This window comes from Coregonus lavaretus (assembly GCF_964263955.1).
Source record: "Coregonus lavaretus genome assembly, chromosome: 21".
NCBI classification, from domain to species: Eukaryota; Metazoa; Chordata; class Actinopteri; order Salmoniformes; family Salmonidae; genus Coregonus; species Coregonus lavaretus.
Window position 1 is genome coordinate 6,393,186 of NC_140008.1, and position 25,175 is coordinate 6,418,360.

The 25,175-nt window shown below is 45.2% G+C and overlaps 1 protein-coding gene across 1 annotated transcript; it reads left to right on the plus strand.

Moving 5' to 3' along the window:
* Positions 1-11,465: 11,465 nt before the first annotated feature.
* Positions 11,466-23,442, plus strand: LOC311149194 (pyruvate kinase PKM-like; the record flags this gene model as incomplete). The annotated part of the gene is made up of 10 exons (XM_084186278.1): positions 11,466-11,616; positions 11,933-12,024; positions 15,416-15,547; positions 17,839-18,025; positions 18,149-18,419; positions 18,679-18,829; positions 19,086-19,238; positions 21,346-21,512; positions 22,838-23,019; positions 23,336-23,442. 10 exons carry the CDS (start codon positions 11,466-11,468, stop codon positions 23,440-23,442), a joined length of 1,593 nt encoding a protein of 530 aa, XP_084042404.1.
* Between the last annotated feature and the right edge of the window lie 1,733 nt (positions 23,443-25,175).

A 25,175-nucleotide genomic window follows, 5' to 3' on the forward strand; every position in this document is an offset into this window, starting at 1 on the left:
TAGCGGCTGTCTATGATCTGATTGTTTCTCTGAATGACTAGCGGCTGTCTATGATCTGATTGTTTCTCTGTATGACTAGCGGCTGTCTATGATCTGATTGTTTCTCTGAATGACTTGCGGCTGTCTATGATCTGATTGTTTCTCTGAATGACTAGCGGCTGTCTATGATCTGATTGTTTCTCTGAATGACTAGCGGCTGTCTATGATCTGATTGTTTCTCTGAATGACTAGTGGCTGTCTATGATCTGATTGTTTCTCTGAATGACTAGTGGCTGTCTATGATCTGATTGTTTCTCTGAATGACTAGCGGCTGTCTATGATCTGATTGTTTCTCTGAATGACTAGCGGCTGTCTATGATCTGATTGTTTCTCTGAATGACTAGCGGCTGTCTATGATGTTGTGATTGTTTCTCTGTATGAATATGAGTGGTGGTTATGACGTGAGATTTTAACATCTGTTGAAATAAGATTGGAAAATCACAGAGCTTTAATCTGGATTATAATTATGTTTCTAACTGCACACTGTTATCTAGTGTTGACATTTCAAATGGACAGGATTATATTCTTTCATTTTTATTTCATGCCATTATTTCTGTCATGTTATATAAAGAACATGATCTGACATATACATCATTGAAAAAAATGGATGGTTTCATACTTTAGAGATTCATATCTATCCAACAATATGCTATTGCTTGGGGAACCTTTGGTAATTGTGTGATTGCTGGTAGCATTTTCTCTAATCCTCTGCCTGTAATGCAGCTGTCTGACCAGTTCAGAACGTACCGTATGATTGTCAAGGTCATGTGTCCCCTAACACGCTAACATACACACTTTTTAATTATATTTCCCTCCGTGGCTTTGACGGACAGACAAAATACAGTGTTGTCAGCTAGATGGGTTGAAAAGCCGCTCTGGTACTTCTACAAACAGCCAGTAGATGGTGTGATCATGTTGCTAGACTGATGCCTTTCATACACTACAGTGGACAGATATATATATATATTTATTTTGTCATTTTAGCAGACACTCTTATCCAGAGCGACTTACAGGAGCGATTAGGATTAAGTGCCTTGCTCAAGGGCACATCGACAGATTTTTCACCTAGTCAGCTCGGGGATTAGAACCAGCGACCTTTCTGTTACTGGCACAACGCTCTTACCCACTAAGCTACCTGCCGCCCTATTCAAAGCGGTTTTTAACCATTGAAAAAAATGTGTGATCGCCCAACTACACGGACAGATTCCTGATATTCCTGTCTATATTGTCATATCCCATCATATGAGGTATACAAATCTGCATCTGTTGGCCTGCAGGACTGTCTCCTCCCTGAGGATTGGTTCTCCAGTCATAAAGCATGTCTCTGTTGGCCTGCAGGACTGTCTCCTCCCTGAGGATTGGTTCTCCAGTCATAAAGCCTGTCTCTGTTGGCCTGCAGGACTGTCTCCTCCCTGAGGATTGGTTCTCCAGTCATAAAGCATGTCTCTGTTGGCCTGCAGGACTGTCTCCTCCCTGAGGATTGGTTCTCCAGTCATAAAGCAGGTCTCTGTTGGCCTGCAGGACTGTCTCCTCCCTGAGGATTGGTTCTCCAGTCATAAAGCATGTCTCTGTTGGCCTGCAGGACTGTCTCCTCCCTGAGGATTGGTTCTCCAGTCATAAAGCAGGTCTCTGTTGTTCTGTCCTACTGGCCCCGGCCACACAGATAGCAGGAACGAGGTAATCACTGTAGGAGGAGCTTTGTAGGAGGTTGTGCATGTGGAAGTGTGTGTGACATTGGTTTGTGTTTGTGTGTGTGTGTGTGTGTGTGTGTGTGTGTGTGTGTGTGTGTGTGTGTGTGTGTGTGTGTGTGTGTGTGTGTGTGTGTGTGTGTGTGTGTGTGTGTGTGTGTGTGACGATAGGTTGTGTGTGTGTGGAAGTGTGTTAGTGACGTGCATATCACTTGGCATTGTGAAGATGGATTGGATGAGCTGTGAGCAATGGATAAACAAGGTGATGAAAACGACTGTACTGTCATGAGCCTACATTTGGCTTTTACTATTAATAACCCACAGTACAACACTTGGGAAGTTATTCATCAATGCCCAACACGATTCTGATAAAAAGGAACATTTTGCCAAAGGTTCATCAAAGACTCTTCAACAACAAGTGGTGCCATCTACGGGAGGACGTCCGAAGGGAGCTAGCCTGCCAGGACACCATGTTGTCCTTGGTAGATGTCAGAAGAGTTCTGGGGAGAATGATGCACTATAGCCTGCCAGCCTTCAGCCATGCATTAGAGACACACTAACCCAAAACCGTAGCAAGGCAAGCAAGCAAGTAAAAACTACCAGAAACATAATTGAAATTCACTAGATAACAAAATAATGGAGGTGCAGGTTTTGAAATTAGAATGAAAAGTAGCAAGGTGGAATATCTATATATCTATATATCTATATAGCTATAGGCTAACCTTTACAAGCTGTATCGACATGGTTAATGGTTGGGGGGCATTTACTGTGCGACTTGACCCACACATTTTCTGGATGCAATAAACTATACTAGAGTCAAATAAACCAGTGGCTTCCTTCCCACAACAGTACTTCATAACGTTGGACAGAGCGCAGGCTAATACAGTAACTGCAGTACTGTGCAGCAGTAAACAGTACTTCATAACGTTGGACAGTGTCACGACTTCCTCCGAAGCTGCCTCCTCTCCTGGTTCGGGCAGGCTTCGGCGTTCGTCGTCACCGGCCTTCTAGCCACTGCCGCTCCTCATCTCATCATTCCATTTGTTTTGTCTTGTTTATTACACACACCTGGTTCATATCCCCTCATTAGTACGTGTATAAGTGTTCCCTCTGCCCCCTTGTCCTTGTGGGTGATTGTTTATTGTGAGGAGAGTGGAGCTCAGTTGAGCTCAGTTTATTTTGTATTTGCCGGGGTATATTTTCCCTGTGTGCCTGTTTGGTTCCAGACTGTTTGACGCATTTCTGCGTAACTCTGTATTCTGTGATTTACCCTCTTGCGCCGGACTCCTTCAAATTACCCATAACAGAATCACCCACCCGACATGGAGTCAGCAGGAGAGGAGCGCATGCCTGGAGTCGTGGCATGGGTCCAGGAGCATTCGACGATGCTAGCCAGCTTGGGAGAAGCGATGGATCAGGTTCTCCAGGTCGTCCAACGCCTGGAGAGGAGAGGACCCGATCTGTCGGGATCCATATATCCCGACCACGGGATTTCGACAGGACAGCTGCTCTCTGCCAGGGATTCCTCCTCCATCTGGAGCTCTGCTATTCCAACATCAGCCTGGCCCCATCGGAGCGGGAGAAGGTGTCCGCCCTCGTCTCCTGCCTCTCGGGGAAAGCCCTCCAGTACTGTGCAGAAGTAAACAGTACTTCTTACACCCAGTGGGCAGTCAGAGCCAATCGGAATAAATTACACGGAACATTTCCCAAAACGTTTTAATGCGTAATGCCGTTAGCCTGAAGCACAGGCTATAGAAGAGCACCCAGTGGGCAGTCAGCCTATGTGCTGCATGTACACCATGGGGAAAAAATGACAGGAATGGGAGGAACATGTAAGACTATCCTTCACATGGCCCACTATGTTAGTCTCATGTCATACAGAACCCTCATCCAGCAGGCTGCAGGCTATCTTTGGACTGACATCCCACTGACTCTACTCTCAAAATATACCTGTTGCCGAGTATGACAACCAACATGTATATACAGTGCATTCTGAAAGTATTCAGACCCCTTGACTTTTTCCACATTTTGTTACGTTACAGCCTTATTGTAAAATTGATGACATTTGTATTTTTTGTCATAGCAAAGGGTCTGAATACTTACATTTTAATAAATGTGAGAGAAAAAAATCCAGAAACCTGTTTTCGCTTTGTCATTATGTGGTGTTGTGTGTAGGTTGATGAGGAAAACGTTTTATTTAATCCATTTTAGAATAAGGCTGTAACGTAACAAAATGTGGAAAAAGTAAAGGTGTCTGAATACTTTCCGAATGCACTGTATGACCGTGTATTTCAATCTGGAATAAACAAAGAAACCGAACGCAGAACAAAGTAACATTATAGACAAGTGACCTGGGTGTGTATTTCAAGGGCAGGCAGCTGAGCCTGTTACTTATGGATTGGTTTTTCAACATGTTAAGGGCATGTGGTATAGGCTTTCCAGTGGACAGGACTATGTATCCAAAGACATGCAGTCCTGTCATATCACATATACAATGTTTAAAGTAACACTTTACCAGAAACTTGTTTCTATGGAGAGATAATAATATGCCATTTAGCAGACGCTTTTATCCAAAGCGACTTACAGTCACGCGTGCATACATTTTTTGTGTATGGGTGGTCCCGGGGATCGAACACACTACCTTGGTGTTACAAGCGCCGTGCTCTACCAGCTGAGCTACAGAGGACTGTCTCCTCACTTAATAGGCAGTTACTATAGTCATTTTTTTAAATGTAATTTATTGAGATGGAAAACTAGTTTTTTATGAATTTGAACATGTGGTCTTTATGACAGAATGTTAAAATTAGGTTTTAAAAAAATGTTGACCAAGTTAGACTTGGCATAAAATTGGTGGAACGAACCTAATATTATTTATCTACAATTTCTTAACCCTGGCCTACATGGGCCTGGGAGGCTTACATGGATATTGGTATCCACCAATTATACATTTTTCAACTCAATAATTATTGTATTACCCAGAAATGTAAAAAAATAAAAATAAACATAAATGTACCGTAATTTAAGCTTTAAAACTGCAAAGTTTTCTCTCTGCCTCATGGCAAAATGTGTAGAATTGCAGGATGGTAGCTTTAAAGCTGCAACAACAACAAATCTCTCTGCCCCATGAAAACTGAAAATGTTCCTTCCCAGGGCCAGACACTTGGTTTGTCCGGCCATGCACTGCTGAAGTCATAGTATAACTCATTGTATGCTGTGCTGTTGTCTCGCTCTAGTTGTGTTCTGACTCATGGTGCCCCTGATTAACTTTCTATCACAAAAAGTGATACAACAACAAAACAAAACAAAACAAAACAACAAAAGTTTGAGAACCCATGCTCTACATACACTACATGACCAAAAGTATGTGGAGACCTGCATGTCGAAGATCTCATTCCAAAATCATGGGCATTAATATGGAGTTGGTCCCCCCCTTTGCTGCTATAACAGCCTCCACTCTTCTGGGAAGGCTTTCCACTAGATGTTGGAACATTGCTGCGGGGACTTGCTTCCATTCAGCCACAAGAGCATTAGTGAGGTCGGGCACTGATGTTGGGCGATTAGGCCGGGCTCGCAGTCGGCGTTCCAATTCATCCCAAAGGTGTTCGATGGTGTTTCAGGTCAGGGCTCTGTGCAGGCCAGTCAAGTTATTCCACACCGAACTCGACAAACCATTTCTATATGGACCTCGCTTTGTGCACAGGGGCATTGTCATGCTGAAACAGGAAAGGGCCTTCCCCAAACTGTTGCCACAAAGTTGGAAGCACAGAGTCGTCTACAATGTCATTGTATGCTGTAGCGTTAAGATTTTCCTTCACTGGAACTAAGGGGCCTAGCCCGAACCATGAAAAACAGCCCCAGACCATTATTCCATTCTACTGCCAATGTTTTCCTTTGGAGATTGCACGGCTCTGTGCTCGATTTTATACACCTGTCAGCAACGGGTGTGGCTGAAATAGCCGATGTATTTGATACCATTCCACTGATTCTGCTCCAGCCATTACCACAAGCCCATCCTCCCCAATTATGGTGCCACCAGCCTCCTGTGCTACAGTTGCACAGCACTGTCACTGTTCAGGGTGTAGTTTGTCAACTTGCCTCCAGCTCATGTTTCAAGTATCGCAGCCAGTGAAGCTTTGTGATTGGTCAATGAGAGGGCCTTAGAACGCTTGTGTGTTTCAAGTAACATTCCTCTCAGCTCATGTTAATTCAGTCTATTATCAACAAATATTTGAGTAGACTTGAACATATAAAATGGTAAAATAATTATTTGTATCCATACTTAAACATTTTGTTTGTGATTAACGGATTATACTTTGAATATCATAGTTATTGTTCCTCCCTATTCACTCCATGTGTCATCGGAGGGATACGCTATGTTCGCCTAGGGAAGTAGTCCCGGTCAGTTGGGGGTTTATATTTCGCCGGTGCTCAGCTGATGGGCGCATTGGTCCCTGCAACGTTCACCCAGTAGGTGAGTCACTGCATCCTGATCTGTAGAGGGTCAACTTTAGACTTACCATTGGATGGACAATTCTTGCAAGATAATATTCACACAACTGTCCCTATTTAATTACATTGTTATTTTATCAGTTTTGGTTATAAAAACATTTTAATACACTTTTAAGCTATTGGAATGTTACTTCTTACCATAGAGTTTTGAATGAAATTATTATTGTTTATGTATTCATATACTTCAAATATAATATTTCAGTCTGAATTTGGCTTCATGTGCAGATTTGACAACTAATGACAAGTACCTACCTGGTGTTTCAAATTTTAGTTTACTGTGAAATTGGGTTTGTTTCATGCCATTTCTTCTCAATTAAAGTAAAATTGAAGGCTACATGAGTTAAACGTAGCAATGTTTGGCAATATTTGTGTGATGAGATCGTATACACCAGATTACATTTAATATGGTTTGCCGATAGACCATACTGTCATATACAGTCAGAGTAGTCTACACCTGTTGAGTGACCACTTGCTGTACATAGTCTAGCCATCACTGTGTAGTCTGAGGAAGCAACTGGCATCAAAGCAATGTGACATCCTCATAGAATAGAACATCTTCTTGGATGTTTTTTTTCTCTCCAAACGTCTGAATGAGTTGACATCTCACTTAGTTTGTTTTAGTCAGTGACACTGTAGTTACTGTAGCTCAGTCCGGTAGTACAGGCTACGATCTGTACTGTAGCTCAGTCCGGTAGTACAGGCTACTATCTGTACTGTAGCTCAGTCCGGTAGTACAGGCTACGATCTGTACTGTAGCTCAGTCCGGTAGTACAGGCTACGATCTGTACTGTAGCTCAGTCCGGTAGTACAGGCTACGATCTGTACTGTAGCTCAGTCCGGTAGTACAGGCTACGATCTGTACTGTAGCTCAGTCCAGTAGTACAGGCTACGATCTGTACTGTAGCTCAGTCCAGTAGTACAGGCTACTATCTGTACTGTAGCTCAGTCCGGTAGTACAGGCTACGATCTGTACTGTAGCTCAGTCCGGTAGTACAGGCTACGATCTGTACTGTAGCTCAGTCCAGTAGTACAGGCTACGATCTGTACTGTAGCTCAGTCCGGTAGTACAGGCTACGATCTGTACTGTAGCTCAGTCCGGTAGTACAGGCTACGTTCTGTACTGTAGCTCAGTCCAGTAGTACAGGCTACGATCTGTACTGTAGCTCAGTCCGGTAGTACAGGCTACGATCTGTACTGTAGCTCAGTCCGGTAGTACAGGCTACGATCTGTACTGTAGCTCAGTCCGGTAGTACAGGCTACGATCTGTACTGTAGCTCAGTCCGGTAGTACAGGCTACGATCTGTACTGTAGCTCAGTCCGGTAGTACAGGCTACGATCTGTACTGTAGCTCAGTCCGGTAGTACAGGCTACGATCTGTACTGTAGCTCAGTCCGGTAGTACAGGCTACGATCTGTACTGTAGCTCAGTCCGGTAGTACAGGCTACGATCTGTACCTCCTGCTAAGGGTGTATGAGTGCTGAAAGGCAGAGACACACTTCTAAAAGTATCTTCCAGTAGAAACTGTAGCAGGGCTTTTTGGAAATGCCGATAGCAGGACATGGCACATGTCATGTTCTCTATGATAGATGAACTGGTGTATGGTGTCATGGTACATGTCAGGTTCCTCTATGATAGCTGGACTGGTGTATGGTGTCATGGTACATGTCAGGTTCTCTATGATAGCTGGACTGGTGCATGGTATCATGGTACATGTCATGTTCTCTATGATAGCTGGACTGGTGTATGGTGTCATGGTACATGTCAGGTTCTCTATGATAGATGAACTGGTGTACTGTGTCATGGTACATGTCAGGTTCTCTATGATAGCTGTACTGGTGCATGGTATCATGGTACATGTCATGTTCTCTATGATAGCTGGACTGGTGTATGGTGTCATGGTACATGTCAGGTTCTCTATGATAGCTGGACTGGTGCATGGTATCATGGTACATGTCATGTTCTCTATGATAGCTGGACTGGTGTATGGTATCATGGTACATGTCAGGTTCTCTATGATAGCTGGACTGGTGTATGGTGTCATGGTACATGTCATGTTCTCTATGATAGCTGGACTGGTGTATGGTGTCATGGTACATGTCAGGTTCTCTATGATAGATGAACTGGTGTATGGTGTCATGGTACATGTCATGTTCTCTATGATAGCTGGACTGGTGTATGGTGTCATGGTACATGTCAGGTTCTCTATGATAGATGAACTGGTGTACTGTGTCATGGTACATGTCAGGTTCTCTATGATAGCTGGACTGGTGCATGGTATCATGGTACATGTCATGTTCTCTATGATAGCTGGACTGGTGTATGGTGTCATGGTACATGTCAGGTTCTCTATGATAGCTGGACTGGTGTATGGTGTCATGGTACATGTCATGTTCTCTATGATAGCTGGACTGGTGTATGGTGTCATGGTACATGTCATGTTCTCTATGATAGCTGGACTGGTGTATGGTATCATGGTACATGTCAGGTTCTCTATGATAGCTGGACTGGTGTATGGTGTCATGGTACATGTCATGTTCTCTATGATAGCTGGACTGGTGTATGGTGTCATGGTACATGTCATGTTCTCTATGATAGCTGGACTGGTGTATGGTATCATGGTACATGTCAGGTTCTCTATGATAGCTGGACTGGTGTATGGTGTCATGGTACATGTCAGGTTCTCTATGATAAATGGACTGGTGTATGGTGTCATGGTACATGTCATGTTCTCTATGATAGCTGGACTGGTGTATGGTATCATGGTACATGTCAGGTTCTCTATGATAGCTGGACTGGTGTATGGTGTCATGGTACATGTCATGTTCTCTATGATAGCTGGACTGGTGTATGGTGTCATGGTACATGGAAGGTTCTCTATGACTATGTATGTACTGTTTACACCAGCTAAATCAAGTCCAGGCAGACATTAGTCATTTGTCAGACAGTTTACATGTCAACAGATACTCTTCTGGTACCTTTAACATATGTACACTGTGTATTACAGTGGTCTAACGGACTTTGAGATCCAAAGTCAGTTTAGCTAACTATCATTGCAATATAAGTAATATTCACAGAATATTTTGGGAATACTTAAGTTTCTTACCCTATGTGGAAACCAACTTCCACAAAAAGTGGCCTCTGGCCACTTACCAAGCTGCTACACTGGGGGCTTACCAGCTGCTACACTGGGGGCCTAGAGTTAGCAGGCCAAACTTACCAGCTGCTACACTGGGGGCCTAGAGTTAGCAGGCCAAACTTACCAGCTGCTACACTGGGGGCCTAGAGTTAGCAGGCCAAACTTACCAGCTGCTACACTGGGGGCCTATAGTTAGCAGGCCAAACTTACCAGCTGCTACACTGGGGGCCTATAGTTAGCAGGCCAAACTTACCAGCTGCTACACTGGGGGCCTATAGTTAGCAGGCCAAACTTACCAGCTGTTACACTGGGGGCCTAGAGTTAGCAGGCCAAACTTAGGAGTCCTGTGGGGTACCTGTAGACAGGTCTTTCTTGTCAAATATATATATTTTTATGTCAGTGAGGATAACCTGTTTAAATAAAGGTTAGATAAAGTGAAAATGTGTTTCAAAAAGCAATTGATCAATTGAGGGGAGTTGAGGGACATGTATGATGGTGGAATATCACCAGTCCCCCATCATGACTATACCAAATCAAATCAAATCCAATCAAATTTTATTGGCCACATGCGCCGTACAACAGGTGCAGACATTACAGTGAAATGCTTACTTACAGCCCTTAACCAACAGTGCATTTATTTTTTAATAAAAAAGTAGAATAAAACAACAACAAAAAGTGTTGAGAAAAAAAGAGCAGAAGTAAAATAAAATAACAGTAGGGAGGCTATATATACAGGGGGGTACTGGTGCAGAGTCAATGTGCGGGGGCACCGGCTAGTTGAGGTAGTTGAAGTAATATGTACCAGGTTCCCTCTCTCTGTTGCTAGGTAGAATCTATAGGTTCTGTTATGTCTGTTGGCATCTATAGGTTATGTTATGTCTGTTGGAATCTATAGGTTATGTTATCTGTTGGTAGGTAGCATCTACAGTATAGCAGGGGTAGGCAATTAGATTCAGCCGCGGGCCGATTTTTGTCGGAGTGGCTGGTCTGGAACATAATTATGATAAATTGTACACTGCAAATTGACCACAAGTTCAACTAAGCCAAAAAATATATTATATTTGTAAATAGCAATGATTTCATACCTTACATTGTGACACGATCACATATGTCTCTTTTTTTGTTTGTGGGAATACTTGGGAACAGATTTCCTAAATTAAATTAATTGTTCGCGGAATTCCTGGTGATTTTACAGTCTTTTTTTTAAAACAAAAACTAAAATTGAATGCCATGAACCAAGAGGTTGTGAGTTCAAATCCCAGGTGAGGACATGTTGAATAATAATTACTCTATAAATGAACATGCACAAAGTAATCATGTATGTCAACGTGTGTCAAATATGTAAGTTGAAAACATTGTATGTTAAAGCACTGTGTAACCAGGTCTTTTTTAGTTAAGATGCCAAATAATAATTTATATAATTTTTCCCAAAGTTTTCTCAAGTTGGAGCAAAGTTTTTAGGCCAACAATTTTTTGTTGTTGTTCATTTAACACTGGGAACAAAAGGTTGAGTAAACTATAAAAAGGCTGTGGAACCAGTTACTTAATAATAATGAGTTAAAACAACTACATTTGTGGATGTTTTGTTACAGTCTGGGTTATGTAATGTCTGTGGTTAAGTAGCATGTCAGTGTAATGATCTGGTCTCGAACCCTTGATTCAGTGGGATAGAGACTATGAGACTGAGAGAAGCTGTACGAGCCAAGTATCGTACACACACCCTGTCCAAATACTGGCCTGCCGTGAAAAGTGATATTGAGACAGGCAGGATATACAACCTCTCCCTGGATAATCCTTCAAGTTAGAGGTGAAGATGAAATGTCATATCGAACAGAATGTCAAAGTATCGTCTCATCACTTTATTCCCCCTATCTTTCTCCCCTCCCTCCCTCCCTCCCTCCCTCCCTCCCTCCCTCAATCCGTCCCTCCCTCCCTCCCTCAATCCGTCCCCGCTCTCCCTCCCTCCCTCCCTCCCTCAATCCGTCCCTCCCTCCCTCCCTCCCTCCCTCCCTCCCTCCCTCCCTCCCTCTTTCCCCCCACTCCCTCCCTGTCTCTTTCCCTCTTTCCAGGACATCTCAGACAGCAATCCAATCATGTCTAAAGGAAAAGATGTGGGTTCTGCCTTCATCCAGACGCAGCAGCTGCACGCTGCCATGGCTGACACCTTCCTGGAGCACATGTGTCTTCTGGACATCGACTCCGCCCCAGCCAAGTCTCGCAACACCGGAATCATCTGCACCATCGGTCAGCGGAGAACACCCCCCCCCCCACCTCACCTTTCATACCCTCAGTACTCAACCCCTCAGTACTCAACCCTACCTCACCCCTCACCCTTCATACCCTCAGTACTCAAGCTCCTCACCTCCTTGTGTTTATCATACTGAAGTCAGTTTCAGTTCTATTGCTCTTCCATCAGTGTAATCGTTACAGAGCACTTCATAGAAGGCCCTAGGCCTATACTACAGCAATCCAGCGATGTGTTTTTACATTCTGTGTGAGCAGGTCTACTGAAGGCCTATATCCCTCTAAAACCCTTGCTTGTCATCTTGTCCGTCTGCAGGACCCGCCTCCAGAAAAGTGGATATGCTGAAGGAGATGATCAAATCTGGGATGAACATTGCAAGAATGAACTTCTCTCACGGAACTCATGAGGTCAGTGGTGTTGCCCAGGACAACATTCTCTCGTTAGATCACACTAAACTAGTGCTGAAGCCAAGGTAAAGGGCTCTAGTGGTGAACCTGATGCCCCCACAGCTGTTCATGGATTTAGACTAGTGCTGAGTTACAAACGGACCCCTAGCCCTTACTCCCTGGTACCTCAAGTTGATCTGAAAAGGGAAAGCAATATGGTGACATTTCCACTCAGCTGAGTATAAAGACTGCCAGTTGGTCTTGAGTGAGTCTGCAGCCTAGCCAGTCTCCTAATACAACCTTTAGGGAGTCTACCAGAGCCCAGCCAGCCTTATTGTGACATTATCACTGTACCATTTAAATGCCAGTGTCTGTAAGCTGATCTGAACCCTCTTATTTGCTCTTCAGTGCCCTCTCACCCTCCTCCTCCTCCCCCAGTCATCCTCTCTTGTCTTTAGCTGATCAGTAGTACAGCTAGATGGATCATAGCCAGGTCCTGGCACTAGGCTTTACACCTCTCCCCACTAGGCTTTACACCTCTTTAAAAGTCATGGCTTTTTAACTTTGTCACCCTGCTTCACCCGGGTGGGCAGAGTGCACCTGGAAAGCTCACAGCCAGTTGCAGTATTCTATAAAGAGCGATACTTGTAAAGAAAAATTAAACTTTTATTATATATTTGAATCAGACTTATATATTTGAATCAGACAAAAGCCAACGGTACTGTTATGACTCACCAATAGTGGGTACTCAGCACCTCTGAACAGAATGCCGTCTGTAATTTGTGAACCCGAGTGCAAATGATTTTACATGTAGAATTGCACGACAATGTCGGCAGTCAGACGTCGACAGCGCGCTGAACGATTGGTAGATGAACAGGAGATCCACATTCGGTGCGATGTGTGCGGCCCTTTAATGGCTTGTCCCAAGAACACGTTCTCTTCTCTGAAGTTGTACAGGACTGTTGATAGATGATATTCAACTTGTGTATCACACGTTATCAGTGTGTCCATTCCTCCATTACTCTTTAGGACTGTTCATTCTGGTCCAACCACACAAATACTGTCATTAATGTTCATTAATGTTCAGCCTCAGTTCGTCGGGGCATTGACTCTACAAGGTGTAGAAAGCGTTCCACAGGGATGCTGGCCCATGTTGACTCCAATGCTTCACACAGTTGTGTCAAGTTGGCTGGATGGTGGACCATTCTTGATACACACAGGAAACTGTTGAGCGTGAAAAACCCAGCAGCAGTTCTTGACAAACTCAAAACGGTGCGCCTGGCACCTACTACCATACCCTGTTCAAAGGCACTTAAATATTTTGTCTTGCCCATTCACCCTCTGAATGGCACACATACACAATCCATGTCTCAATTGTCTCAAGGCTTGAAAATCCTTATTTAACCTGTCTCCTCCCCTTCATCTACACTGATTGAAGGGGATTTAACAGGTAACATCAATAAAGGATCGTAGCTTTCCCCTGGATTCACCTGGTAAATATATGTCATGGAAAGAGCAGCTGTTCTTAATGTTTTGTCAATTCAGTGTAGATTGGGTGTTAGCTAAACTGCATCACAGGAGGTGTGGAGTCACGTTCACCATTTAAGTTCTAGTTTCTAAATTAGAAATGGAGGTGTGGCTTGAAGACGAGATCGACAGAGAGTAGGGTTGCAAAATTAACTTTCCCCAAATTTCCAGAAATTCCGGTTTAAGGATTCCCAGATTTCCTCCTTATTCCCCCCATGATTCAGAGAATCTTACAACTGGGATTTCTGGAAAAACAACCTCAACAGAGAAGATCCCCCAGAGGCAGGAGCAGGGTATCTGAACTTAGCTTTAAACATATATAATGCAGAATATTATAATAATGTGACATGTCTCTCATGTCTTGAGGTCAGAGCTAAGAGACATTATCAGAAGGGCAAAGGAAACTTGACCTCTGCCCCTGGTCAGGTGGTCAGAATAGCTATAAATAGCTGTGAGTCTCCTAGTCTCAGGTTCTCAGCAAAAACTGTTTAGGGGCAGCAAGAGAGGCTGAGCTATGCTACGTGGCTATTCTATTTCATGTATGCCATTTAGCAGTTGCTTTTATCCAAAAGTGATTTACAGTTATTTTTGACATGTATATTTTAGTAATTTAGCAGACGCTCTTATCCAGAGCGACTTACAGTTAGTGAGTGGATACATTTTCTAACTTTTTTTTTTTCTTCCTGTACTGGTTGGTCCCCCGTGGGAATCGAACCCACAACCCTGGCGTTGCAAGCGCCATGCTCTACCAACTGAAGCATACATTTATTTTATATGGATAGGCCCAGTGGGAATACAGCGTACCTTACCTCTACCAAATGAGCCACACAGGACCTATTCATTTTAATATAACCAAGGCCAAAACATAACAAATTATTAAATCGTCCTTTGTCTGTCACCCATTAATCATTGTTGCTTTCAACACTGAGGTATAGCACGAGGCAGTAAGCATTTTTAAGCAGTAGCCTAGTTATAACTTGATACCAGATGGATAGGTGGGCCTTTGCCTTGGCGAACGTGCAGTTCATATCTAGGTCAGACTTTAAAGGTCAAATAGGGGCTGCCTATATTAGTCCTGTTTCACTGTATGTACAAGTGGGTAACCTGTACGAGTGTGAGGTGTATATCCCAACTTTGAGACACCCTTGGAGAGTGGGGTCACGGACAGGGATCAGCCATTATTGTTAGCAACCCTGGAGAAATTAGGGTTAAGTGCCTTGCTCAAGGGCACATCAACAGATTTTTCACCTAGTCGGCTCGGGGATTCAAACAAGCGACCTTTTCGGTTTTTGTCCCAATGTTCTTAACCGCTAGGCCACCATACATTTATCACCTCATATGGTTTTCTGCTGGAACCAAATGTGTTGCAGGCGCCAAAATCCTAACAGTTTTATTACATCAAGTTATGAAAGCTTCTACTATATGTGTACAGTATAATATTACAGTCTACTGAATATGACCACGCCGGTCACCTTGGTCACGTCTGCTCTTAATATAGACATAACACTTTGACATAGTTGCTACTAAATCTAATGTAATTAACGTCAATATTTTACAGAGTAAAAAAAATTATATATATATTATTTATTTATGTCATTTACAGTGTGGAAATCCTCCTGTCTCTACATGATAGGACTCCCCCTACACAGTATATCAAATCAAATCAAATTAAACATTATATAAAGTGTATTCAAAATTGCAATACACTATTACCTATCTGGGCGATATCAATTTGTCCAGCTCGGTAACTAAACCACCTGAGCATTCCAAAGTGGAATTTGGGATTTCTCAAGATTCTGTGCTTGGACCCCTATCATTTTTGTATTCTACAGTACTGTTCTGAAACCACCTATGATGTCTCTAAATGATCTGACACCCCCTACAGTACCATGCTGAGACCATCAAGAACGTCCGTGAGGCCACCGAGAGCTTCGGACACGGAACCGTCGAGTACAGACCAGTGGCCATCGCTCTTGACACCAAGGGACCTGAGATCAGGACAGGACTGATCAAGGGCGTGAGTATTAATTTATTGTGAACCTTCATGAAAAGCCAAACGGATGAACAGAGGCATGTACTAGTTCAAGTTTTCAAGTTGGAAATCTTACTTAACACACCAAGTCTCTCACAATAAAAACAGCATGAAAAAATGGCAAGAAAAATAAACATATACAGTGGGGAGAACAAGTATTTGATACACTGCCGATTTTGCGCCGATTTTGCAGGTTGTCCTACTTACAAAGCATGTAGAGGTCTGTCATTTTTATCATAGGTACACTTCAACTGTGAGAGACGGAATCTAAAACAAAAATCCAGAAAATCACGTTGTATGATTTTTAAGTAATTAATTTGCATTTTATTGCATGACATAAGTATTTGATACATCAGAAAAGCAGAACTTAATATTTGGTACAGAAACCTTTGTTTGCAATTACAGAGATCATACGTTTCCTGTAGGTCTTGACCAGGTTTGCACACACTGCAGCAGGGATTTTGGCCCACTCCTCCATACAGACCTTCTCCATATCCTTCAGGTTTCGGGGCTGTCGCTGGGCAATACGGACTTTCAGCTCCCTCCAAAGATTTTCTATTGGGTTCAGATCTGGAGACTGGCTAGGCCACTCCAGGACCTTGAGATGCTTCTTACGGAGCCACTCCTTAGTTGCCCTGGCTGTGTGTTTCGGGTCGTTGTCATGCTGGAAGACCCAGCCACGACCCATCTTCAATGCTCTTACTGAGGGAAGGAGGTTGTTGGCCAAGATCTCGTGATACATGGCCCCATCCATCCTCCCCTCAATACGGTGCAGTCGTCCTGTCCGCTTTGCAGAAAAGCATCCCCAAAGAATGATGTTTCCACCTCCATGCTTCACGGTTGTGATGGTGTTCTTGGGGTTGTACTCATCCTTCTTCTTCCTCCAAACACGGCGAGTGGAGTTTAGACCAAAAAGCTCTATTTTTGTCTCATCAGACCACATGACCTTCTCCCATTCCTCCTCTGGATCATCCAGATGGTCATTGGCAAACTTCAGACGAGCCTGGACATGCGCTGGCTTGAGCAGGGGGACCTTGCATGCGCTGCAGGATTTTAATCCATGACGGCGTAGTGTGTTACTAATGGTTTTCTTTGAGATTGTGGTCCCAGCTCTCTTCAGGTCATTGACCAGGTCCTGCCGTGTAGTTCTGGGCTGATCCCTCACCTTCCTCATGATCATTGATGCCCCACGAGGTGAGATCTTGCATGGAGCCCCAGACCGGGGGTGATTGACTGTCATCTTGAACTTCTTCCATTTTCTAATAATTGCGCCAACAGTTGTTGCCTTCTCACCAAGCTGCTTGCCTATTGTCCTGTAGGCCATCCCAGCCTTGTGCAGGTCTACAATTTTATCCCTGATGTCCTTACACAGCTCTCTGGTCTTGGCCATTGTGGAGAGATTGGAGTCTGTTTGATTGAGTGTGTGGGCAGGTGTCTTTTATACAGGTAACGAGTTCAAACAGGTGCAGTTAATACAGGTAATGAGTGGAGAACAGGAGGGCTTCTTAAAGAAAAACTAACAGGTCTGTGAGAGACGGAATTCTTACTGGTTGGTAGGTGATCAAATACTTATGTCATGCAATAAAATGCAAATTAATTACTTAAAAATCATACAATGTGATTTTCTGGATTTTTGTTTTAGATTCCGTCTCTCACAGTTGAAGTGTATCTATGATAAAAATTACAGACCTCTACATGCTTTGTAAGTAGGAAAACCTGCAAAATCAGCAGTGTATCAAATACTTGTTCTCCCCACTGTACAGCAATGAAATCTCAAAGCAGTACAGTACAACACTGCTAGATTCAGGGCAGCAACAAAGGCTCTCCATTTCTGTTTGTCTTTGGTCATCTTTTCTACAGCCGGATATACATTTACATTTACATTTTAGTCATTTAGCAGACGCTCTTATCCTGAGCGACTTACAGTTAGTGAGTGCATACATAATTTTTTATACTTGCCCCCCGTGGGAATCGAACCCACAACCCTGGCGTTGCAAACGCCATGCTCTACCAACTGAGCTACATCCCTGCCGGCCATTCCCTCCCCTACCCTGGACGACGCTGGGCCAATTGTGCGCCACCCCATTGGTCTCCCGTTCGCGGCCGGCTACGACAGAGCCTGGATATACATAAAGTACTGTCGCACAGTAGAACGCTACTAGCATCCGAATGTGTGAATTGATCATGAGCCCTGTCGTTCCCCGTGGAGATATACAGTACAGAATACTAATAATAATAGTTATATAGTGTAATTATATGATTCTTCTCCTGTACAGAGCGGCGAAGCTGAGGTTGAGCTGAAGAAGGGAGGACACATCAAGCTGACCCTGGACGACAAGTACAAGGATAACTGCGATGAGAATCACCTGTGGCTGGACTACAAGAACATCACCAAGATCCTGAAGGTCGGAGCTCACGTCTACATTGACGATGGCCTCATGTCCCTGAAGGTGAAGGAAGTCGGTGAGTATCCTAGCAACATCCTACTGTAGCAACACCATAACACTTTCACAACATGGAATTTTAGAGGAAGTAGCTACACACCAAAGTAACCAAGGTGCCTGTTGAAACAAAATGGTTCCCCAGGCTCTGACTTCCTGGACTGTGAGATTGAGAACGGTGGTACTCTGGGCTCCAAGAAGGGTGTGAACCTGCCCGGTGCTGCTGTGGACCTGCCCGCTGTCTCTGAGAAGGACATCCAGGATCTGCAGTTCGGTGTGGAGCAGGGAGTGGACATGGTCTTCGCCTCCTTCATCCGTAAGGCAGCCGACGTGCACGCTGTCAGGAAGGTGCTGGGAGAGAAGGGCAAGGACATCAAGATCATCTCCAAGCTGGAGAACCACGAGGGTGTGCGCAGGTGTGCATCTAAAAGATATAGGCCTCACTCTGGAAATGAGAACGTGTTACCTGGTAAAATAAGTCTTATGTAAATACACAATGCAATGCATGGTCACATTACAGTGTCTCATTTTGGAAATGTTCAAAAGAAAAACAGTAAGAAATCTCTGCTTGAAAGATCCTACTCTTGAGCATTAGTTCAGTCGCTTGGAAAAACAGATGCCCAATGCAATTCCTTGATATTGACTCAAACTATGTTATCATTTGTCTATGCATAGATTCGATGAGATCCTGGAGGCTAGCGATGGCATCATGGTTGCCCGTGGTGACCTGGGTATTGAGATCCCCACAGAGAAGGTGTTCATTGCCCAGAAGATGATGACCGGACGCTGCAACAGGATGGGCAAGCCCATCACCTGCGCCACACAGGTCAGACACGTCATCAGCGGACTAACCAAATCAACCTTTACCCCCTACACACGTGTGTAGATCTGAGAGGATTGGATAGGTGTAAGCAATATGATGGTAGCTCGATCTTGCTGAAAGGACATGTGGAATTGTTGCCATACTGCAAATGCTTATCCAGTCTCAGATCTCCAACTATCCAACCTCTAGTGGCTAGGGGTAAGGCCTAGGGGTTGATTAGAAGTTCAGGATGTGACGCCCCCCCCCCTCCTCCTTGCAGATGCTGGAGAGTATGATTAAGAAGCCCCGCCCCACCCGTGCTGAGGGTTCCGATGTCGCCAACGCCGTTCTGGACGGTAACGATTGCATCATGCTGAGTGGTGAGACCGCCAAGGGAGACTACCCACTGGAGGCTGTCCGCACACAGCACAAGGTGAGAGGATAGATAAGAGTGCCCTCTATAGGCATGGTCTCTATAGGCCCCTCCCTCCTCTTCCTTTTTTTATTTTTCATCCTGGCCCACCGTGGGAAACGAACCCATAATTTTGGCGTTGTAAACAACATGCTCTACCAACTGAGCTACATCCCTGCCGGCCATTCCCTCCCCTACCCTGGACGACGCTGGGCCAATTGTGTGCCGCCCCATGGGTCACGACAGAGCCTCTCTCCCCCTCCTCCTCCTCCCCTCTTCCCACTCCTCCCTCCTCCTCCCCCCTCCCCCTATCCCCCTATTGGTCTTCACTGCATCTGTTTCGGGCATTTTGTGACTGTGGCATCAGATTGCTCCATCATCAGCACGTCTGAGGATCTGCACCACAACTCAGTGTTCTTTCGGGTATACAGCCCACAATGATTATAATAACTAGTGGATACTACACTTCTTAACTTGCACCTTCAGAAGCCTAATTTTATACCTGGTGCTAACATGCTTCCTTTGTCCCGATCTTGTCCACACTCTGATTGTACCCACATTGTACTGTAGCTGTTGCATCTACACTGGTAGTAAAATGTGTCTCTTGTCCGTCCACTGTGTCCGCATTGTGAGCGGATATCCTGGGTCCTCCCTGTATGCAAATTATTCGACATACCTGTATGTTCTTTCAAAGTAATATTTTTTTAACACACATATTGATGCCATTAGGTTAATGGCGTCACCTGTCAATGATTTGAGAGGGCGGGATAATTATGATTAAATGGTTTCACTGTCCAGATCAATCTACACTTGAAAAGATATCCAGTCACAATGCCATTTATGACTACCACCGAAGGTTGTCAGGCAGATCTGATCACAATCAGATCACAATGCGTCTTTGTGTGTCCGGATTCCATTTTCCGCGCTATATTCAAATGCCAGAATGCATTCTACAAACGGTGGAATAGACAAAGTATGATAATAACAGCAACAGCTGATGGTAGTAGCTAACCTCTGTAGCTAGCCAGCTAACCTCTGTAGCTAGCCAGCAAGCTAGCAAGCAACGCCAAAGGGATTGCAAACGGATTAGCATAACTATAGCCAAACAAAAAATTGTTTTTTCTAAATATTAGCTAGCTGGCTAGCATTTATGGAGGCCAGCTAACACGTTCCTCACACACTAGTAACGTATTTCCTCCAACGTTATAATGAAAAGGTGCCTCTAGGTCCCAAAACACACGTTTTCTGGAGACTTGTGGGAGGAGTGCTGATGACCGTCGTCCACTGTATGCGCTTTCGGTAGCCTGATTGCGTCCAGACGGAGGAGAAAGCCGTAGACAATGCATCCCTGACCACCTCTTGAAGTGGTCAGCCAGATCTGAACACAATCAGACCACAAAGCGACTTTTGTGCGTCTAGACCCGTCTTTTCAATGCGATCTTCGTATTCTGATAGCAGAGGTCGCATGTAAGTGTCACGTGTAGACACAACCTTTTAATCATCTACAAAATGTGGGCACAATCTGAACGTGGACAAGATCTGGACAAATGACGCATGTTAGCACCAGGTATAAACAGGGCTAGATATAGTAGTATGCACAAATGGGTGCCTCTATTATCATTTGACTGTGGCTGGATGAAGCCGTCACTGTTGTAGCTGTTCATGTTTAGGAGTCAGGACTTTATTTTAGGGGTGTATGAAACTAATTTAGCCCCCTAGTTTAGGTAGAGTGTCATTGTGGTCTAAATCTGTGCCGACCTTGCTCCATGTTATCTGTACAATACTGTATGAGAGGAATCTGACACCTGTCATCTCTCTCTCCCTCCCCCCCCCCCCCCCCCCCCCCCCCTCCCCCCCTCTCTCTCTCTCTCTCTCTCTCTCTCTCTCTCTCTCTCTCTCTCTCTCTCTCTCTCTCTCTCTCTCTCTCCCTCCCCCTCTCTCTCTCCCTCCCTCCCTCCCTAACTCCCTCCCCCCTCCCCCTCTCCCTCCCTCTCTCTGCCTCTCTCTCACTCCCTCCCTCCCTCTCTCTCTCTCTCTCTCCCTAACTCCATCCCTCCCTCCCTAACTCCATCCCTCCCTCCCTAACTCCCTCCCTCTCTCTGCCTTTCTCTCTTCCTCTCCCCTCCAGATTGCTCGTGAGGCCGAGGCCGCCATGTTCCACAGGCAGATGTTCGAGGAGCTCTGTCGTACCTCCCACCTGACCCGTGACCCATCTGAGTCCGTTGCCATCGGCGCCGTTGAGGCGTCCTTCAAGTGCTGCGCCAGCGCCATCATTGTGCTCACCAAGTCTGGCAGGTACGAACCAATCAGAGAGCAGAACACACACGATACTCTCTCCACCTCTATTCTGCCTCTGAAGGAAAGGACAAACATGAACGACATGGCACTGATGACAACCTCAGGAATAGAATGTGCTTTACTCCATCCTCTTGGATCCATGACAGGGTCATAGGGTCACAGGGTGACAGGGTCACATGGTCACAGGGTCACAGGGTCACAGGGTCACAGGGTCACAGGATCACAGGGTGACAGGGTGACAGGGTGCTAGAAGCCAACACTCACTCAGAAAAGGTTAACACTCACTTGATTCAGTTGCACTTGAATTTTGTGCAGTACAGTTGTTAATTTGTCTCCAGTCCTCTCCCATCCACCTCTCCCTCTTACCCCAGCCCTGTAGCAGAGACTCAGCCCTGTAGCAGAGACTCAGCCATGTAGCAGAGACTCAGCCCTTTAGCAGAGACTCAGCCCTTTAGCAGAGACTCAGCCCTGTAGCAGAGACTCAGCCCTTTAGCAGAGACTCAGCCATGTAGCAGAGACTCAGCCCTGTAGCAGAGACTCAGCCCTTTAGCAGAGACTCAGCCCTGTAGCAGAGACTCAGCCCTTTAGCAGAGACTCAGCCCTTTAGCAGAGACTCAGCCCTGTAGCAGAGACTCAGCCCTGTAGCAGAGACTCAGCCCTGTAGCAGAGACTCAGCCCTGTAGCAGAGACTCAGCCATGTAGCAGAGACTCAGCCCTGTAGCAGAGACTCAGCCCTGTAGCAGAGACTCAGCCATGTAGCAGAGACTCAGCCCTGTTGCAGAGACCCATGACTTGTATTCAGTGAGCCAAGCCCCTGCAGCACACGATCTGGGATCCTCTAGTTCCCAACCTTTAGAGTCCTGAACCCTGACATTTAGGAAGTTCATTATAACTCTCCTCTCCACTCCTTTCCTCCACTCCACTCCTCTCCACTGCTCTACTCTCCACTCCACTCCTCTCCACTGCTCTACTCTCCACTGCTCTACTCTCCACTCCACTTCTCTCTACTCCTCTCCTCTCCTCTTCTCTCCACTCCACTCTACGCTCCACTCCTCTACTCTCCACTCCTCTCCACTCCTCCACTCCCCTCCTCTCCTCTCCTCTCCTCTCCACTCCTTTCCTCCACTCCCCTCCTCTCCACTCAAAGTTCAGAAACACCCCGCGCCACTGCACTGTCAGCTCTGTGCTGAAATGTGATGATATTTTGACATTTTGATTGAGAATTATTACTGTTAACCTTCCACTGCTGTGTCCAGAGTTTGTATGAAGTGTGTGTTTATTCTGGACTCTAATCTGCTGTTCCTTCCTGTGTCTGGTTCTAGATCCGCCCACCTGCTGTCCAGGTACAGGCCCCGTGCCCCCATCATCGCTGTGACCCGCTGCGGCCAGACTGCCCGCCAGGCTCATCTGTACCGCGGTATCTACCCCGTGCTGTACACCAAGCCTGCCAACGATGTCTGGGCCGAGGATGTCGACCTCCGCATAAACTTCGCCTTGGAGATGGGTGAGTAATAACACTGTTCTTATCTCTGACTCTGAAGGTTTTATGTGCAATGATCGTGATCCTTGTTTTACCTAGTTTAGTTGAATGCACTGGAGAAGAGTGTCTTCTAAGTGACTAAAATGTAATGTGAAATCTCTGCGGGGAAAAGTGTATTGCAATGTGATTCGCAAATATTAAATCATCAAATAAGTTCAACGCAAAACTTAGTAAGGCTAGCTCTGTCTCTTTCTCCTGTTCTGGTACCATTAACACCTCTCTGTCTCTTTCTCCTGTTCTGGTACCATTAACACCTCTCTGTCTCTTTCCCCTCCAACAGGAAAGCATCGTCAGTTCTTCAAGTCTGGAGATGTGGTCATTGTTGTGACCGGCTGGCGTCCAGGCTCTGGTTACACCAACACCATGCGCATTGTGCTTGTCCCTTGAACTACCTCAAATGACATTACCACTCCCCCTTACCACTCTCTTGTTCCTATAACTCCTCCCCCTTACCCCTCTCCTGTTCCTATAACTCCTCCCCCTTACCTCTCTCCTGTCCATATAACTCCTCCCCCTTACCTCTCTCCTGTCCCTATAACTCCTCCCCCTTACCTCTCTCCTGTTCCTATAACTCCTCCCCCTTACCTCTTTCCTGTCCCTATAACTCCTCCCCCTTACCTCTCTCCTGTCCCTATAACTCCTCCCCCTTACCCCTCTCTTGTTCCTATAACTCCTCCCCCTTACCTCTCTCCTGTCCCTATAACTCCTCCCCCTTACCTCTCTCCTGTCCCTATAACTCCTTCCCCTTACCTCTCTCCTGTCCCTATAACCCCTCCCCATTACCCCTCCCTGTAGTAAAAGCCATCTATCTTTCCTGTATGATTATCTAGACTCCACCTTTTAAAGAAGACAACAAGTTAAAGCCAAAATGAACCCAACACCAGGTTACTTCTCCAAAGGACTTTTGGGCGGTGCCATTCACACACAGACAGTCACTTTCCAACACTCCTTAATTCCTTGTTATTGGTACATAGGTGTGTCATCTACGGTATCTACTATGTCCAAGTCATCCTTCCAGAGGTTACACACCCCGCTGAAAGCACACACACACACCTGCCTGACTGAGTTTGCATGCTGAACAATATGAAGTATATGTTCTATTAAACTGTAATCACACGTCTCCATGTCAGAGCCACTCGATGTCAGTTGCTTCATGGTACAGTACGTTGATGTAGATTATGAATATAATGGGGCTCCTGCTCTATGTGGGTCTTCTCCTCACCTGGTAGACAGGTAAGACTCCACTGACATGTTCAAGTTAAAGGTACGGTAACGTCATGCTGTTGCTGAGTGCTAAGGGATCTGGCATGACTGGGTTTCCACCCATCCATCCATTAAAAAGATGAACACCTGACTTTGTTGTGTTTGGTTTACCTTCCTGTAAGTCACAAATTTCAATATGTCTTTGTAACAGATTATTATTATGCTTCCACTTGCCATAGACATCTAGTGTTATTGGGTCCATCACTGCTGGGGGACGATCTCCAAATGCTATTCCTTTTAGACACTTAAAATCCACACAAAAAAATAAGAATTATGAGGAATTATAAAACGGCCAACTTTGGAACCATCTGTTTAAGGTTTGATTTCAGCAACTGTGATAAAATCCTTATATAAAAAGATTATACACTTATCCTACACAGTTACAAGTGTTCCCTAATTCTCAATGGAACCAATGTTTGCCGGATCTTTCTCTTAGGACAAACCTTAGGTTAGAGGGAGGATGAGGTTAGGGGGTGGATGAGGTTAGGGGGTGGATGAGGTTAGGGGGTGGATGAGGTTAGGGGGTGGATGAGGTTAGGGGTGGATGAGGTTAGAGGGTGGATGAGGTTAGGGGGTGGATGAGGTTAGGGGGTGGATGAGGTTAGGAGGTGGATGAGGTTAGGAGGTGGATGAGGTTAGGGGGTGGATGAGGTTAGGGGGTGGATGAGGTTAGGGGGTGGATGAGGTTAGAGGGTGGATGAGGTTAGAGGGTGGATGAGGTTAGGGGGTGGATGAGGTTAGGGGTGGATGAGGTTAGGGGGTGGATGAGGTTAGGGGTGGATGAGGTTAGGGGTGGATGAGGTTAGAGGGTGGATGAGGTTAGGGGTGGATGAGGTTAGGGGGTGGATGAGGTTAGG